Source organism: Bubalus kerabau, chromosome 8, assembly GCF_029407905.1.
Source record: "Bubalus kerabau isolate K-KA32 ecotype Philippines breed swamp buffalo chromosome 8, PCC_UOA_SB_1v2, whole genome shotgun sequence".
Classification (NCBI taxonomy): domain Eukaryota; kingdom Metazoa; phylum Chordata; class Mammalia; order Artiodactyla; family Bovidae; genus Bubalus; species Bubalus kerabau.
In genome coordinates, this window is record NC_073631.1 from 28,753,871 (window position 1) to 28,771,231 (window position 17,361).

A 17,361-nucleotide genomic window follows, 5' to 3' on the forward strand; every position below is an offset into this window, starting at 1 on the left:
AAATAATTCTTACACTATTGTGAAAGAGGGGATGGAATGTATAAGGCTAATTCTGGAGTGTGTATATATTGTTTCATGTTTCAGTTCAGTTCAGTTCAGTCCAGTCGCTCAGTCATGTCCGACTCTTTGCGACCCCATGAATCGCAGCACGCCAGGCCTCCCTGTCCATCACCATCTCCCAGAGTTCACTCAGACTCATGTCCATCGAGTCGGTGATGCCATCCAGCCATCTCATCCTCTGTCGTCCCCTTCTCTTCCTGCCCCCAATCCCTCCCAACATCAGAGTCTTTTCCAATGAGTCAGGTCTTTGCATGAGGTGGCCAAAGTACTGGAGTTTCAGCTTTAGCATCATTCCTTCCAAAGAACACCCAGGGCTGATCTCCTTCAGAATGGACTGGTTGGATCTCCTTGTAGTCCAAGGGACCCTCAAGAGTCTTCTCCAACACCACACTTCAAAAGCATCAATTCTTTGGTGCTCAGCTTCCTTCACAGTCCAACTCTCACATCTATACATGATCACTGGAAAAACCATAGCCTTGACTACACGGACCTTTGTTGGCAAAGCAATATCACTGATTTTTAACATGGTGTCTAGGTTGGTCATAACTTTCCTTCCAAGGAGTAAGCGTCTTTTAATTTCATGGCTGCAGTCATCATCTGCAGTGATTTTGGAGCCCCCAAAAATAAAGTCTGACACTGTTTCCACTGTTTCCCCATCTGTTTCCCATAAAGTGATGGGACCAGATGCCATGATCTTCGTTTTCTGAATGTTGAGCTTTAAGCCAACTTTTTCACTCTCCTCTTTCATCAAGAGGCTCTTTAGTTCCTCTTCACTTTCTGCCATAAGGGTGGTGTCATCTGCATATCTGAGGTTATTGATATTTCTCCCAGCAATCTTGATTCCAGGTGGTGCTTTTTCCAGCCCAGCGTTTCTCATGATGTACTCTGCATATAAGAAAATGCACCAAATATAAAAGCAAACTGGCATATGAAAGAATTAAAAAATACTTTTTTCAACAAAAGCAGTGTCTTCATACATATGTAAAAATGTTAAAAAGGAGAAAAAAGGTGTTAGAAAATACAGAAATTGTTAACAGTGATAGCTCAATAGAAATAAAAACAGCTGAATAGGTAAAGTTCTATGTAGTAAAAGTATTATTCAATAAGATTTAATTTCTTTTCACTAGCTCCTCTTCTGAAAGTGATTTTTTTTTTTATAAGCAGAACGTAGCTTTGGTTTAGAAATGAACACAAATTTCAGCTATTCAGACACTTGTGCTGTGCTGTGCTAAGTTGCTCAGTTGTATCTGATTCTTTGCGACCCCATGGACTGTAGCCTGCCTGGCTCTTCTGTCCATGGGATTCTCCAGGCAAGAACACTGAAGTGGGTTGCCATGACCTCCCTCAGGGAATCTTCCCAACCCAGGGACCAAACATGTGTCTCTTATGTCTCTTGCACTGGCAGGTGGGTTCTTTAGCACTAGGAACACCTGAGAAGCCCAAACACTTAATTTTTAGCAAAATGGAAAGTAACTTTGTGTTGCTATTTATCTCTATAGAAGCTAATGGACTGTCCCAGCCAGCCGTGTATTATAACCCCGACCAGATTCCTCCAGAGAACTCTTCATTTATGGAGAGGTGCTTCGTCTGCCGACTCAGGTGTCTGCTAGATAATTCATCTGGTTTTCTGGTAAGGTGCAGCATCTTATACTGGCATTTACTATGAAGTCATAGAAAATTAAAAAGAAAAGGGAAACAAATTTGAATGTATTTGAGTTTGGGTTTTAAAAATCTACTTAATTAAATAGTTTTATAAAGGAAAGGAACTTTTTAAAAGTCTTTTTAGATTTTTGAAAATATCTTCTGTAACTCAGAGCCTCTATCCTTTAGGATGCAGTATAACAAAGACTGAATGGAATAGCATTGACCATTGCATTTTGCCCTTCTTTTGGACTTTGTAGGTATAAGATAATTAGGTAGCGCTTTTTTGGTGGCAGACTGCTTATTATCCTCTTTGGGTTTAACGCCTGCTAGATGGAAAAATTATCATGGCCTTTTCCATATGGCTAGAATAACTGCTGTGTAGAAAAGTGGTTGCATCTTTATCACTGCAGGATCCTCATCTGGTATAAGACACTCTTGTGTAGTGTGAACTCTCTTGTGTTGGAGTGAACTCCCATCACAACATCCTGTGTGAATTCCCAGGATGACCAGCAAAGGGAGAACACTAGGAGTGGAGGTGGATGGTCCAGGCTCTCGCTTGTATCAAGATAGTGCACTCCACCACAGATGTGTTAACAAAATGATTTTTGTTGGTGTGTTTATGTCTGAATTTTGCTTACCCAGAATTAAAATTGTGCTTTGAGATAGTTTTCCTTGTACTGATGACCAATTAGGATGTATTTCTAGGTGAAATTTCTTTGTGTAATTGGGCCTTTTCTCCCTTGAACTGGTGTCATATTGATGTCAGAGTCATCCCTTGGCCTGGTCAGTCCTGTTTTAAGCAACCAAATTGATCATGGTCATGATTATCTGTTTCCTCTGTCTTCTAAAATTATTCTTTATCCTAATAGAGGTCTGCATTCTTTATATGGTTTTAGGATTCATTTTAGTGTTTTTGAACAGTTGTGTTTTCTCTCTACAGAAAAGATATCCTTGAGTTTTGAAATATACTCTGAGCTATGGAATCTAGCCCATGTGTATTTGAAAATTAATGTGGACTTGCTGACTTTATCACAATTCATTTGTTCAGGAAATAGATTTTGAGCGTGTACTGTGCACGGACCCATGCTAGACATAGATGCTAGGGCAGCTGCAAGCTCAGAAAACTATGTAGGTCTTCCTATTGTGATCTGTTAAAACAAGGAGTGGGTCACTTAGCAGTCCCTTGAGGACAGTCTCATACTATCTTTTAGGATATTTTTAATGGGCTTCCTGGGAAGAAGGGAACAACAATAGCATTTGATAACCTCATGAACTTTTGTGGAATTATCGAAACACTGAAAATGGCCTTGATTGAGCCCTTTAAAACGGAACCATTTTATTTATTTTTCAAAGGTTTAAAAAAACAAAACTTTTATTTAAAAAGGCTGAAACTGAAGTGATTGTATGCTAATGTAACAGGTAAGTTGTATAAGGAAATTCCACTTTTTATATCATCAAAGAGCTGGATTACATTCTGTGTGCTTTGCTTTTTCTTCAGACCTCTTAACTTCAGACTGGAGTTGAGCAGAAATGTTACTGCCTTCCTCTGGAAAAAACTGATTGGGAACTAAGTCTCTCAGCCATCCCCAGAGGACAGGCATATGCGATGAAGATATAACAGGCATTTTGTAGAAGCAGCCAGCCAGTCCCCAAAGCTTCCTGCTGGCTATAATGCCTACTCAGTTTTCCACTACTCTCACTTTTCACCCCAGGGCAAAGTCACAGCTCAGAAAGTATCTTTGTCATAGTGATCAGACTGGGGTGATATGGAACCTTTATACAGCATTAATCTTAATGAACTTTTTGTTTCTTAAGGCAATGAATTTCCAAGGGAGATTGAAATATCTTCATGGACAGAACAAGAAAGGGAAAGATGGATCAATACTTCCACCTCAGTTGGCTTTGTTTGCAATAGCTACTCCGCTGCAGCCACCATCCATACTTGAAATTCGAACCAAAAATTTCATCTTTAGAACCAAACACAAACTCGACTTCACACCTACTGGTTGTGATGCCAAGTAAGTGAAACTTTTTCGGGTTTATTTTACCAAATGTGTATTTTATTGCAGTAAGTCTGTCTTTTATATATATATATTTTCCATATGATTTAGTTTATAACTTTGTTTATTATCATAGTAGCTAGTATTAGTTCATAGTTTGTAGCATAGCCTTTTAAAATAATTTCATCACGTTCACAGATCATTTATTTTATATCTTACAGTATTGCCACAATTTCTGTATTATAGATGATGTGTTTATATTAATAAGATTCAGTATCCATTTATTGCTGGTTTATTTTACAAAGTTTGCCTTTAGCCCTGGAAGTTCAGTAACCAAAGTATGTTACTGCTTTTCTCCTTCCTAGTATGAGAATGCATACAGGTTTGAGAAACCCTGCCCCTCCAAATGGAGTAAATGTATTCTAGAATATAATTAAAGATTTTGTATTTCATCTATATAATCTACTCTGTTAGACTCATCTTTAGTGATTATGCTCCTGAATGAAGACCATGAAAATTATCTGAAACTGAAATTTGCAGACATAGCAAAAGAGAGCAATTATAGAAATGTGTTCGTTTCTACCTGCTACTGTGAAATTCTGAGTGTCAACATAGTACAGAAAATAACTAAATAATTTATGTAGGTGACTTCATTTGTGTTAAATTTTAATTTTGTTATTATTTTCCCTTTAAACAGAGGAAAACTTGTTTTAGGCTACACTGAAGCAGAGCTGAGCATGAGAGGATCAGGATACCAGTTTGTTCATGCTGCAGATATGCTCTATTGTGCCGAGTACCACGTCCGAAGTAAGTTGTAGTTTCTTACAAACTTGACTGAGAAAATACCTTAAAGTCTAGGACATGTTTCAGGTTATTACTGATAAAAAAGTGTTTAAGGAAACTATCTGGATTAGTTTCTACTCAGTATCACACAACTGTGAGTAACTGGAGTTACACTCTTAATTCATTAGCTGCCACACAGTAATGGAGTAGCTTAATTACTCTGAAAATGGCCATTTTGTCTCATCAATTTATTTCATAACTTTGTTAATATAGTGAAAGTGTTAGTTGCTCAGTTGTGTCTGCCTCTTTGCAACCCCACAGACTGTAGCCCACCAGGCTCCTCTTCATGGAATTCTCCAGGCAAGAATACTGGAGTGGGTTGCCATTCCCTTCTCCAGGGGGTCTTCCTGACCCAGAGATTGAACCTGCTTCTGTTGCATTGCAGGCCGATCCTTTACCATCTGAGCCACCATGGAAGCCCAAATTATACTTTAAAATTGTATAGTAAAATATTAGACTGTAGGACATGTTCCCTATTAAAAATGAAAACAATTTCCCCCCCAAACTATACTTACTCCCTGTAGTTTCACATATTACTTGAATTGTCTGACTTAATCTTTCCTTGAATAATTTTAGTCTGAAACAGGAAAAAACAGCAATGCTGAAGAACTATCTTGATGCATTTTAATATACTGTGCTTAGAAGTCATCAGTGTATTTATCATCTTTGGTGATACATGAATTACATCCAGAAATATTACAGAGATTTTCTTTACTGTGTTGATTTTAGATTTGCTAATTTAATTTTGTTTGTTTGTTCGTTTGTTTTAGTGATTAAGACTGGAGAGAGTGGCATGATAGTGTTCAGGCTTCTTACGAAAGACAATCGATGGGCTTGGGTGCAGTCAAATGCACGCTTAGTTTATAAAAATGGAAGACCAGATTATATCATTGCAACTCAGAGACCTCTAACGTAAGCACAAAGACCTATAATGTTTCATGTTTTGGTTTTTTTTTATTTTTAACACTTTGGTTTAGAAATCCTCTTACATGAAAACCTTAAAGTAAATTCTAGGAGAATTTACACTGGAAATAAACACTGAAAAGGTACTATGTGTAGAGAGAAGCATAGGTAAGTTAAAGACACTGAGAAATCAGAGTTAACCAACTTTCTTGAACAACTATGGATGTAGAGCTATTGAAGAGAATAATTAACAAAAACTCCAAGGGTTCATCCTGGGTATCTGAAAGTAAGGTGAAAAGCCAGGGCCTTCTGTTAAAATAAAAACATAACAGTGCTTTATTTAGCATATGTTTGCTAATAAGCAGGCAGTGATTGTTAAGTTGCTTATATGTTCTAGAAGTGAGTATGTTGTCAAATATTCACATTGCACACATTTTCTCTACTCTGGAGAATTGATTTGTGTATGTGGCTTTGAGGGTAAGGATCAGAATTAGTCTTTTTCCCTTATATGGACATTTAATCAACTAGTAACATTTATTCAAAAGATGATTTTTTTGAAAAGACCACCTTTTCCTCACTGTACTACATTTCAATCAGAGGATTGTATCATCTGTGATTCTGCTTCTCAGTACCATTGGTCAAGTTGGCTGTTTTTATTCCAAAGCACATTGTCTGTCTTAACTATTCTGTATCTTGATATGCCTTGATATCTTTATGCCCACCATCTTGTTTGTTCAGAATTTTTGTTCTCCTTGGATAGAGTCTTGGCCTCTTCTTTACCCTTTATATTTCCATATATATTTAGAAATCAGTTGCCAATTCCTATGGGAAAATCTGTTGAGATTTTTAATGGGACTATACTGAAATTATAGTTCCTTTTGGAAAAATTAACATCTTTATATTGAATCTTGCAACCCATGAATATGGTGGTCCATGTGTACGCACCCATGTTTTTATCTTAATAATGGGCTGTATTGTTCTTACCTGAGTCTTATACATATTTTAATTTTATTCCTAGATATGTTCTATGATGTTTTAATTGGTGTGCATATATATTATATATAATATATAGAAATAGTTGAGTTTTTAATATTGGTGCTTTATATCTAGTGACCTTACTTCAACTCACTTATTAATTCTAATAAGATGTCTGTAGACTTTTAAGGTTTTCTAATATGTCCTATGTAGTTTGCAAATAATTTTTTTCTTTTAACCTTTAGACTTAGTTTTGGTCTTTAACTTCTTCCATTGTACTGGCTAGGCCCTCAGTAGAATGCAATGGAAATAATGATTATTCCCAACTTTAAGGGAAAAAGACTTCAAATACTTGATCATTTCATATGATGTTTGTAAGTACTGGGTTTATTGTTTCAGGTTTAAAAGCATCCCTTTCTTTAGTTTATCAGAATATCATCATCATGAGTGGTTGTTGAATTTTTACACCAAATACTTACTTCACATTCATCAACATCATGATTTTTCTCCTTTATGCTCTTATTTTCTTTCTGTTCTATAAGTTCTGTACTCATATAATTTTAAGAAATATTTTCTGGTATTAGGAATTTGTGCCCTGTCTTAGTCACTATTCCTAGAAGGCCATTAATTTTATTATCCTTCTCAAGGAGTCAGCTTTTGTTTTATTGATTTTTTTCCCATTATACATTTGTTACCTATTTTAAGTCTGTTCATTATTATTTCCTTCCTTCTACTCTTCTTGGGTATAATTTGAATTTCTTTCCACCTTTTTCTTTTTTAATGTATTTGGTTAAGGTATTAGTTTTTCTTTAAGTATGATTTTAACCACAGTCCTTTGTCTTTATCATTCAGTTGAAAGTATGTGCTAGTATTTATTTTGACTTGTTTATTCAGGAATTATTTAGAAACATAAGTGTTATGTACTGTTCAATACTAGGGGATTTTCTAGTTATCTTTTTGTTACTTTAAATTTAATTCCACTGAGGTTAGACAATAGCCTGAAGGAATTCAGTCCTTTGAAATTTGTTGTGGTTTATTTTATAATCTAGTGTATGGTCAGTGTTGATAAAATATCCTACATACTCTTGTCAAGACTACACGTTCTTTTGTATGTATAGTATTCTTTACATATCAGTGGTCTAGTTTGTTTTGTTCATGTTTTTATACATTTGCTATTTTTGTTTGCTTGTTCTATTAGTTATTAAGAGGTTGTTAGACCCATTTGGAGCTCTTTACCTAATACCAGCATTAAATTTTACACATATACACACTACATAGTATATATGAAACTATGGCATTTATTTCATGCCTTAACCTAACTTATGAATTCTTTTCCCATGCAAAAAATTTTAATTTTCATATGTCAATCTTCCTTTAGAGCTTTATATTTCAGCATGCCTTACTTGTATATTTGGATCTGTATTCCATTCGGAATTTATTTTTTCAGGTAGGGATGGAATCTGAGAGTGAAATTTTTGGACAAATTGTATCTAAATTTAACAATTTTAAGTACTCGTCATCAGAAAGATTTCTCTCAAATTTATGTTCACCTCTAGCAAACTTAACTACTGTGTATTTTGCGTGCTAGTTTTCTTTTTTTTAATTTATTACTTTGGAAATATTTAGGATACAGCTTTTTCTAATACATGCAAACTTTCTTGTGCCCAATTGTAGAGATGAAGAAGGAATGGAGCACTTAAACAAGCGCAATATGAAGTTGCCATTTATGTTTACCACTGGAGATGCCATTCTATATGAGATAAGCAGCCCTTTTCCTTCCATAATGGATCCCTTACCAATAAAGACTAAAACTGGTGCTGGTGGAAAAGAGTCAACCACCACATCAACTCTAAGTAAGGATTCCCTCAACCCCAATTCCCTCCTGAATGCCATGATGCAACAAGACGAGGCTATTTATCTCTATCCTGCTTCAACTAGTACACCTTTTGAAAGGAATTTTTTCAGTGACTCTCTGAATGAGTGCAGTAACTGGCAAAACAGTGTTGTACCCATGGGGAGTGACAGTATCCTGAAACATGAGCAGATCAGCCAGTCTCAGGACATGAACCCAACTCTCTCTGGAGATCATGCCGGGCTCTTTGCAGATAACAGAAACAGTGACTTGTACAACATTATGAAACACCTAGGCATTGATTTTGAAGACATCCAACACATGCAACAGAATGAGGAATTTTTCAGAACTGACTTTTCCAGTGAAGATGACTTCAGAGATATTGACTTAACAGATGAAATTCTGACCTACGTTGAAGACTCTTTAAATAAGCCTGCCTTCGGGTGTTCAGGGTACCCTCAGCAGCCATCCATGGCTCTGAACCCTAGCTGTATGGTCCAGGAGCAGCTCCAGTTAGACCAGCAGCAGCTGCAGCCCCATCAGAGGCACACAGCAGTGGAGCAGCAGCAACAACTGTGTCAGAAAATGAAGCACATGCAAGTTAACAGCATGTTCGCAAACTGGAACGCTAACCAATCTGTGCCTTTGAATTGTCCTCAGCAAGACCTCCAGCAGTACGTCTTTGCAGACTTACCTGGGACTAGTCAGGAGTTTCCCTACAAACCTGAGCTTGATCCTATGCCTTACCCCCAGAACTTGATCCCCTGTAGTCAGCCTGGGTTGCCACCGCAACCTCAGGGTACACAGTTAGACTTTCCCATGGGCGATTTTGAATCAGCCCCGTACCCTACCACTGCTTCTAATTTAGAAGATTTTGTCTCATGTTTACAAGTTCCTGAAAACCAACAGCATGGACTCAATCCACAGTCGGCCATGGTAGCTCCTCAGACGTGTTACGCCGGGGCTGTTTCAATGTACCAGTGCCAGCCAGACCCTCAGCACAGCCAGCTGGCTCAGATGCAGTACAACCCAACCACACCAGGCTCACAGGCATTTGTAAACAAGGTAAGTATGTTCTCAAACTGAGTAAGTCCTTTCAAATGCCTCTTCATACATTATGCTGCTGCTAAGTCACGTCAGTCGTGTCCGACTCTGTGCGACCCCATAGACGGCAGCCCAATAGGCTCCTCTGTCCCTGGGATTCTCCAGGCAAGAATACTGGAGTGGGTTGCCATTTCCTTCTCCAATGCATGAAATAAATACATTATAAACAGATGTAAATTATGAGTTTTCTGTCAGTCACTGATTTTAACCTTATATCTGTAGCATGTATGGGAAAACATTTCTAATTTGACTATTTTGTGTAAGCTGGTACTTTTATGTTACTAATACAAGTATATAATATTTAAAAGAAATCAAGGACGAAAGCAGTATGAATACATCCATAAGTTAAAAGTAAAATTACCAAATTAGTTAAAAGTACATGGTTTAGAATAATGTTGATTTTTTAAAAATCTGACCTTTTAAACATGCTGACTTAGAAAGCTTTAAGGTTTTAAAAATAGTTTTTTCAAAGCTCATTTTTTTTTTTCTGACATAGTTGATTTACATTTTCAGGTATATAACACAGTGACTCAGTATTTTTATAGATTATACTCATTATTATTATATGTTGATTCTCTTCCTGTTGAAATTGGGTTAAAACCAGTATCGATGTGTTTCCTTCAAATACTTTTGTCCTAGGTGATCTCTGGTAAAAGTCCTAGGCTCCTCAGTGTTCTATCTTCATTTTATCCTTCAAGGTAAAATAGTTTTTTCCCTGGTATCTTAAGAAAAATAAGAAAGGTAACTTACCTGGCTTTCTATCATGAGACTCAAGCTGGATGGTTTTAAATGTGTCATTCAGACCCTTCTACCAAGATGGTAACTTAAAGTGCTTCCTAATGATTGCTGCTCTTTGTGACCACCCAGGAATGTCTTATGCTTGCCTTTATGCTTTTCCATTAGAAAATATTGAGTTCATGCTGTGTATTTTAGTTGTGAAGCAAATCCCAATAAGACTGTAATAATAGTTTATAAATGTCATTTGCAGCTTTCTCATTAATTGTTTTTTTTCTGATCTTTTTTATACACTTGGTTTGTTTGATTACATATGAGTTTTTCCCTAGAAAAAGACTGTGAAAACTTTTCTTATCCTCATTCCTGACATTGTTCAGTTATATTAAAATTTAACAATGAGTTACAGTCTATCTCACAACATTGCTGCAGAATAAGCACAGGTAGGTAACTTGTAAACTGTAGAGAAGTGAATTTTGTAAAATTATGTTCTGAAGAGGGCTTGCATTAGCACCAGTTCCTTACAGTGTGTTCTTTCCCACTGTTTTGTGTTACTTCCATATGAACAGTAAGAATTCTGGACCTATATATTCCCCCAAGGAGTTACTGGACTTCGCTGGTGGCTCAGACAGTAAAGAATCCGCCTGCAGTGCAGCAGACCTGGGTTCAGTCCCTGGGTTGGGAAGATCTTCTGGAGAAGGGAATGGCTATCCACTCCAGTATTCTGGCCTGGAGAATTCCATGAACAGAGGAGCCTAGAGGGTTACAGTCCATGGGGTTGCAAAGACTGAGGTTGGAAATGACTGAGCAACTTTAAAAAAAAAAAAAAGGAGTTATTAAATCTAAAAAAAGTTGGAACTCCATCTGTGGCTCACATTATATTTCTGTTGACTAGCACTGCTCTAGGCAGTCTTTTCAGGTGACGCTAGTGGTAAAGAACCCGCCTGCCGATGCAGGAGACATAAGAGACACAGGTTCGATCCGTGGGTTGGGAATATACCCTGGAGGAGGAAATGGCAGCCCACTCCGGTATTCTTGCCTGGGAAATCCCATGGACAGAGGAGCCTGGTGGGCTAGGATCCCAAAGGGTAGGACACGACTGAAGTGAATTAGCACACAGTCTCTTTAAAGACCGTTGCTGATGATGTGCATTGTACTCAGTGATGAAAGTAATTTATCCAAAACCTACCTTTTGCTGGGCGATTATTACCTTCCCTTTGAAAACCTGACAAAGTTTAGAAGGACAGAAACCTCAAGTTACATAGGCTTTAGAAAGGTAAATTTCATTTGAAGCAATTGAAGGTATGATTATAGTCCGTTACTTTCACTACTTATACTAAGATTCAAAAAGTTCTGTAATCTATAAAAACCTACAGAACTATTAGGAATTATTCAGGTCAGTCGCTCATACGTGTCCAACTCTTTGCAACCCCATGGGCTGCAGCACGCCAGGATTCCCTGTCCATCACCAACTAATTTTAGTAACAGGCATTATTCCTGTAATTCCACAGAACTGTGTGTCTCAGGGTCCTCCCCTCCCTCCTTTTTTTCCAGTAGCACTTAACGGAAATGAGACTAAATTTCATTGTTAAAAGGCAAGAGCAAGCACTTTACTTTGGTAATTTTTATTTCCACAATTAGGACAATAATTTTAGTAGTACTTTGAAAGCATATTATGAATAAAATTGGTTCTAGAAATCATACTCATGGTATATAGTATATAAGGCATATTAAGAAACCTCTTGCAAATCATAACTTGCCTCTTTTCAGAAAGTTCTGGCTTATCTGTAGTCCAGTGTAGTAATCTTGAATGTAGTTTTAGTTTACTGATACCTAAAACTTACTGAGATACAATCTGGTCAAAGCAGACTTACTTATGACAGAGAACAGTACCTGTGGTTCGTGACTGGGACTTTCTGATCCAGTGGTTCCTGCCCAAAGCAAAGGCATTTCATTGATCAAATAGTCAATGTATGGAGTGCCACATCTGAAGTGAGACAATGATATCACTCACCTATACTATCTAATGGAGAAACTGCAAGATTGTAAGTGCAACTAATACCTGTGTTCAATATGACTTCACTGAATGAGGTACAATAACAACTCGGAGGATAAAGACTTTAGAACTACATTTTCACATGGCTTAATATATATGAAGGATCTGTTCTAATAAGTTGCTGTTTGCAGTTTCAGAACGGAGCAATTTTAAATGAAACGTATCCAGCTGAATTAAATAGCATGCGTAACACTGAGCCTGCCACCCGTCTTCACCCATCAGAAGCCAGACCTTACCCTGATTTGACATCCAGTGGATTCCTGTAATTCCAAGCCCACTCCTCACCTTGGTTTTTGAGTAGTTTGTGAAGCATCACAGAGTAATAAGACTGTCCTTGTTGGATGTCAGCAAGTTCATATGGAGGCATTGATGTACGTGTTATTTTTACTGTTATAAAAACATTAAAATCTGGTTTGTAATAAGAGGAGTTAATCACCTATGCTACCATCATTAGAATAGTATGCTGTCACAAAGGAGCGAAATACCATCTCCAGTTTACAGTATTCTGAAATAATACCACAGAATATGCAGAACTTTTTCAGGGAGATATTATGACACTTTTAAATATGAAAAAATGTTCTCTGGTGGAATTACTTCCATCAGATTAAAATCAAATACTTTGAGTTTTGAACTTGTAGATTATTAGTGTACCAAATATGAACTATTTCCTTTTACTTTTAGCTTCTGCTTTTATCTCAGAGGTTAAAACAAGTGGTTTGGTGCTTGTATAAAAAGATAATCTCAGTATGCTCCTCCCTCCTTGGTAATGTAAGTGCCTCACACTTTTTCTACCTATAACACTGTAGGGAGTATATTTTATGTAAAATATATATTTACATAAAATATACTTTTTAAAATTAATACCATTCTGCACACAAATATTATTGGTATTTCTTAAATTCAGTCATTTTTATTAATCTAGGCATGTTTCAACTGCACTACTCACCCACTTTCTTCAGGTAAAGAGCAAATAATGGTTTAAAAGAGAAATGTTTATTACTTACTCTAGTTGTTTCTAGATTTTAATGTTGCCGTGTGCCTTACGTTGAAAAATTTTGGAAGTGCAAATATCTTCCTAAATTTTTTTTTAGTTATTGTAAGAGAGCAGCACTAAAATTTCAAGAGTTTTCAAAAGTAAGAGATATATCACCATTTAGCTTTACTAAAATCTCCACCTTAATAGTTGAATGTTGCCCTGTAAAGAATCTGCTGTTAAATGCAACCCTGAGTATTAACTTAAAATGAAGAAAAGCAGCTTTATTTTTAGCTTTAATAAGTACAGCACCCATTTCAATATGTATAAATTCTTTAAAAACTGTTTTAGAGCTGTAATCCTTTAAAATGTAGTATGTTGACTTTATAAATTTCACTTCTTAGTACAGTGGAAACTATTTGTTTTTCTCATATTTGAGGAGTGTTAAGATTGAATATAGCGATGTTTGGTGCAAAGTATTGGTATAAGTGAAAAAAATGGTGCATTGTATAGTTTATAATGAACAACAATATTTGTAAAATGTTTTCAGTCTTTCATTTAAAAATAGTGCATACCTTATTTATGCACATAAATAACTTGTTCAGGTCTTAACATATTTTATCACTGTGTCTTTTTAAGAAAGCAAATTAATCAGACCACTAATAACTTGACCATCCTTGGGTGACTTAAAAGTGCCACCATCTGACTTTCTTTTACTTAAATAGGACAGCTGAAAGGCATAGACATGTTTTGCATGTATTATATAAAAACACAATGAAATCCCAAACTGAAATGTAGTATTAAAATACATTACTTTTCTTTTTTTAGTAAATCAGTGTATATAAAAGTGACTTCAGACACAACAGCTAAGTCAGTTTTATGCATTTTCCAACAGAATTTTGAACCTGGACAATGAATTCAAGTGTTGAAAAAAATAAATTTGTCTAAAACATTTCACAATTTGTTTTTAGCAGGAGGAATCACTAAAGATTTAGACCAGATTAATATTCCACTTTTACATTGAAACCTTTCATGAAAAGTCTTCATCTAAATCATTTTTGTTAGTCTCTTCCACATGTTACTGGATGAACTGTTTAGTGGGGGAAAAACAGGCTTCTAAACTGTATGTGAATATGATGATGATCAAGTATACACTTAAAAATTTAAAGCAATATTGTATATTTTTATCTATATAAAGTAACTAAAATTTACCTAATAATAAAATCACATTAAACCCAATACACCTTTGTCTGTATTGCTAAGTGCCAAAGGAAGAATCTTTGTGTAATGCTATATTGAGGGATTTATTTTTCGATGACGTGCACTTCTAAGGATGTGGCTGTTTCTACTCTGATCTTTTTCCAGGTTGTTCCTCCAGTACCTGAAGATTTACCAGTGTTCCAGTGTATTACACATAGCTTTTATTCATTCCTCTGCACAGTCTAGTGTTTTTCAGTATTACTAAATTTTAGGTAAATGTCTTCATGGGTGTTTTCTCCTTCAAGATGTTACTGCTTACATATGCCATGCATACATTTTTGTTTAAAATATGATTTATAATATCCTTATCAAAAATTGTATACAATAATTTATGGTAATAAAATAATCACCAAGTATGAATAGTATGTTTTAACACAAATTATTTTTGGTCCACATAAAGGAAATGAGCACTTATACTATAGTATTAGAATTATGTCAGATGAAGGCAATCTATAATATTTAAGGATAGGTTATGTCAGTAATTCCTAAACTTGTTAGGAAGTTCTGCTCCCCTGGATATTTTGGGCTTTACTGGAATATAAAAAAAAGTCTTCAAGGAAACTCAGATTAAAATGCTTCTGCAATGGACTGTTCTTTTAAACCTTGCACAATCACTGTTATAGTTTAGTGGTAGTAGTATTAATTCCATTTTAATAGTATTTTAAGAATATTTATGAAAAAAATTTTAAACAACCCATGTTCTATTTTCGGCTTAGATAAGAAAAGTTATTGCCCAAACTTATGTCTTTATCGAATATAAATGGCATGTTAAGCCTTTGGTATTTCATAACTATTAAACACTCACCTTGAATTCTGCAGTTGGCATTATTTGAAGAAAAATTCCTGAGAAAAAGTTTTCATTCTCAGTAACAATTGTTTACATTAATTTTACACTTATTATTAATCATAACAACTTGATAGTAACATAGCAAATTCGCATTACACCTGAGTCTGAACATTTGAGAAAGACTAACACTGTCTTTTGTCTGAAGAGTGCATAATGTATTCAGTTTCAAATATTTGATCTCAAAGAACCAAGAAAAAAATCCAGATAATCATATTCCTGATGCCTGCTTTCATTTAGTCAGTTGGTTTCCTTCCGCATGAATGACTTCAACTTGCCCCCCTGTTATCAAGCCTATCAGACACTGACCAGGGATGTTATTAGCTACTCACCAGACTAAGGAATATTGCTCTAAGCTTTTTCCCAATGTCTCCAGAGGACCATGCTTCCAATTCCACCAATAATTGAAACTATCAAAACCCCACAGCACATCCTAAGTGACTATGTACTTGGACCCCGGCAGTACCATTGGCCTCTGCTCTTAAGCCAACCTCCAGTGAGAGAGAAGGAGAAGATCCCTTGCCTTCAAGATTAAACACCCTTCCTAACACCAGCCTCCCACTGCAACCCTCCCTCAACCCTCACCCACCCCCTTGGGAATGACAAGTCTATTCTCTTATGTCCATGAGGAGGGTCAGCAGATGTAAGCTATTATATATGGAATGGATAAGCAAGGCCCTACTGTATAGCAGGGAGAACTATATTCAGTATGATAAACGCTAATGGAAAAGATTATTTTTAAAATGTATGTGTATGTACAACTGAATCACTTTGTACAACAGAAATTAACATTGTAAACCACTGTATTTTCCTCTTCCAGAATCTTTTCTCTCTCCTATAAGCTTACCTGTGTACAGGTCATCCTCTATCCTGGAAAAAATGTTACTTAATTCTGCATCCCTTTCCTTATCACTTCTTTGCCTCCTTTCTCTAAAACAGTGTCGAGCTCCTGAAATCGTGTTTTCCTCCCATTACGTTGCTCTGTTGAAGTTCACTTAACTTCCTTCTTACCATAGGCTGGTTCTCTGTGGCCCTGCAGCCAAATATATTGTAGCCTCAATGAATTTCTTTCCTCCATTCTCTTCTGTGGTATTAGTTGCCCTGCATCCGATTATTCCTTCAACTCCTCTCCTCTCCTCCCACCTGGCAAGAGTCTCATTTCTGATCACTGTGTGTGGTTCCTTCTCTTCACACTGACCCTCTGGAAGCACATCCTTTATGCAACGACTACTTGTGTGATGAATCCTCTCAAAAACAGATCTTACCTCTGGAATGGTGGCAGAGACACCTTATCTCTGATCCATATTTATAGAGCATCCTTTCCTTCCAAGAGCAGCAGAGTAGAGCTAAGCACTGACACTGAGGTCAGACTCCTGGCTTCAGCACACATACGATGTGAATCACTGGGAAGGTTTCTTCCTCTCTCTGAGTCTCAGTTTCTGTTTCTACAAAATAAGGATAACAGTAATGCTTCACTGTATTGTTGGGGTATTCCACAGAGACTTTATGTAAAAACAGTTCTCAGGAGGCCAAAATGGGAACAATTTGAGCAAAACAATAACATATTGGATTACAACCCAAGGAATGGAATATTCATGAATCCATGCTGATACAAAGAGCTGCATAAATAAATGGGGAAAAGGGCAAATCTTCCTAATAGAAGAATCCTGAGTGTAGATAACTATGCCTTCTAATAGATAATTAAGCTTCCAAGGAGCTTAATACTCCCCCTTCCCTTGAGTGTGGGCTAAACTCAGCCTCTTGCTTCCAAAGAATACAGTAAGAAAGGGAAAAAGTTAAAAGTTGGCATTGTAGAAATCTGTCTAGCACCACTTTAACCAAGCAGTCGGGTTTGACAATAAGCCATGGTGTTCCTCTCAGATATAATGGTGTGATCAGTACACTTCTGCTCTGCAGCATTTTCTCAAAAACACGTAACCCTAGTCTAATCATGAGAAAATGTCAGAGAAACCCCAAACTAGAGAGAATCCACAAGATTTCTGGGAGTGTTGTTCTTCTTCAGAGTGTTACAGTCAAGAAAACTGGAGACTGAGACATTTTCACAGATTAGAAGACTAAGGAGACGTAACTGTTGATAAATACATAATATAATAG

General features: G+C 36.4%; 1 protein-coding gene and 1 non-coding gene across 3 annotated transcripts in view; one reads left to right on the forward strand and one right to left on the reverse strand.

Annotated features, from left to right (window-relative positions):
- Window positions 1–14,381, forward strand: part of AHR (aryl hydrocarbon receptor) — a 513,500-nt gene extending 499,119 nt beyond the window's left edge. For both annotated transcript variants that reach the window (XM_055589921.1, XM_055589923.1), the window contains 6 exons: window positions 1,560–1,690; window positions 3,520–3,722; window positions 4,402–4,511; window positions 5,318–5,459; window positions 8,100–9,342; window positions 12,301–14,381. In XM_055589921.1, coding sequence (XP_055445896.1) covers window positions 1,560–1,690; window positions 3,520–3,722; window positions 4,402–4,511; window positions 5,318–5,459; window positions 8,100–9,342; window positions 12,301–12,435 — 1,964 coding nt within the window. In that variant the 3' untranslated portion in view covers window positions 12,436–14,381. The remainder of the gene's footprint in view (window positions 1–1,559; window positions 1,691–3,519; window positions 3,723–4,401; window positions 4,512–5,317; window positions 5,460–8,099; window positions 9,343–12,300) is intronic.
- Window positions 3,425–3,486, reverse strand: LOC129659730 (small nucleolar RNA SNORD31). Its single transcript, XR_008718205.1, has one exon. It is a non-coding gene; the product is annotated as a small nucleolar RNA SNORD31 (small nucleolar RNA).
- Window positions 14,382–17,361: the final 2,980 nt, after the last annotated feature.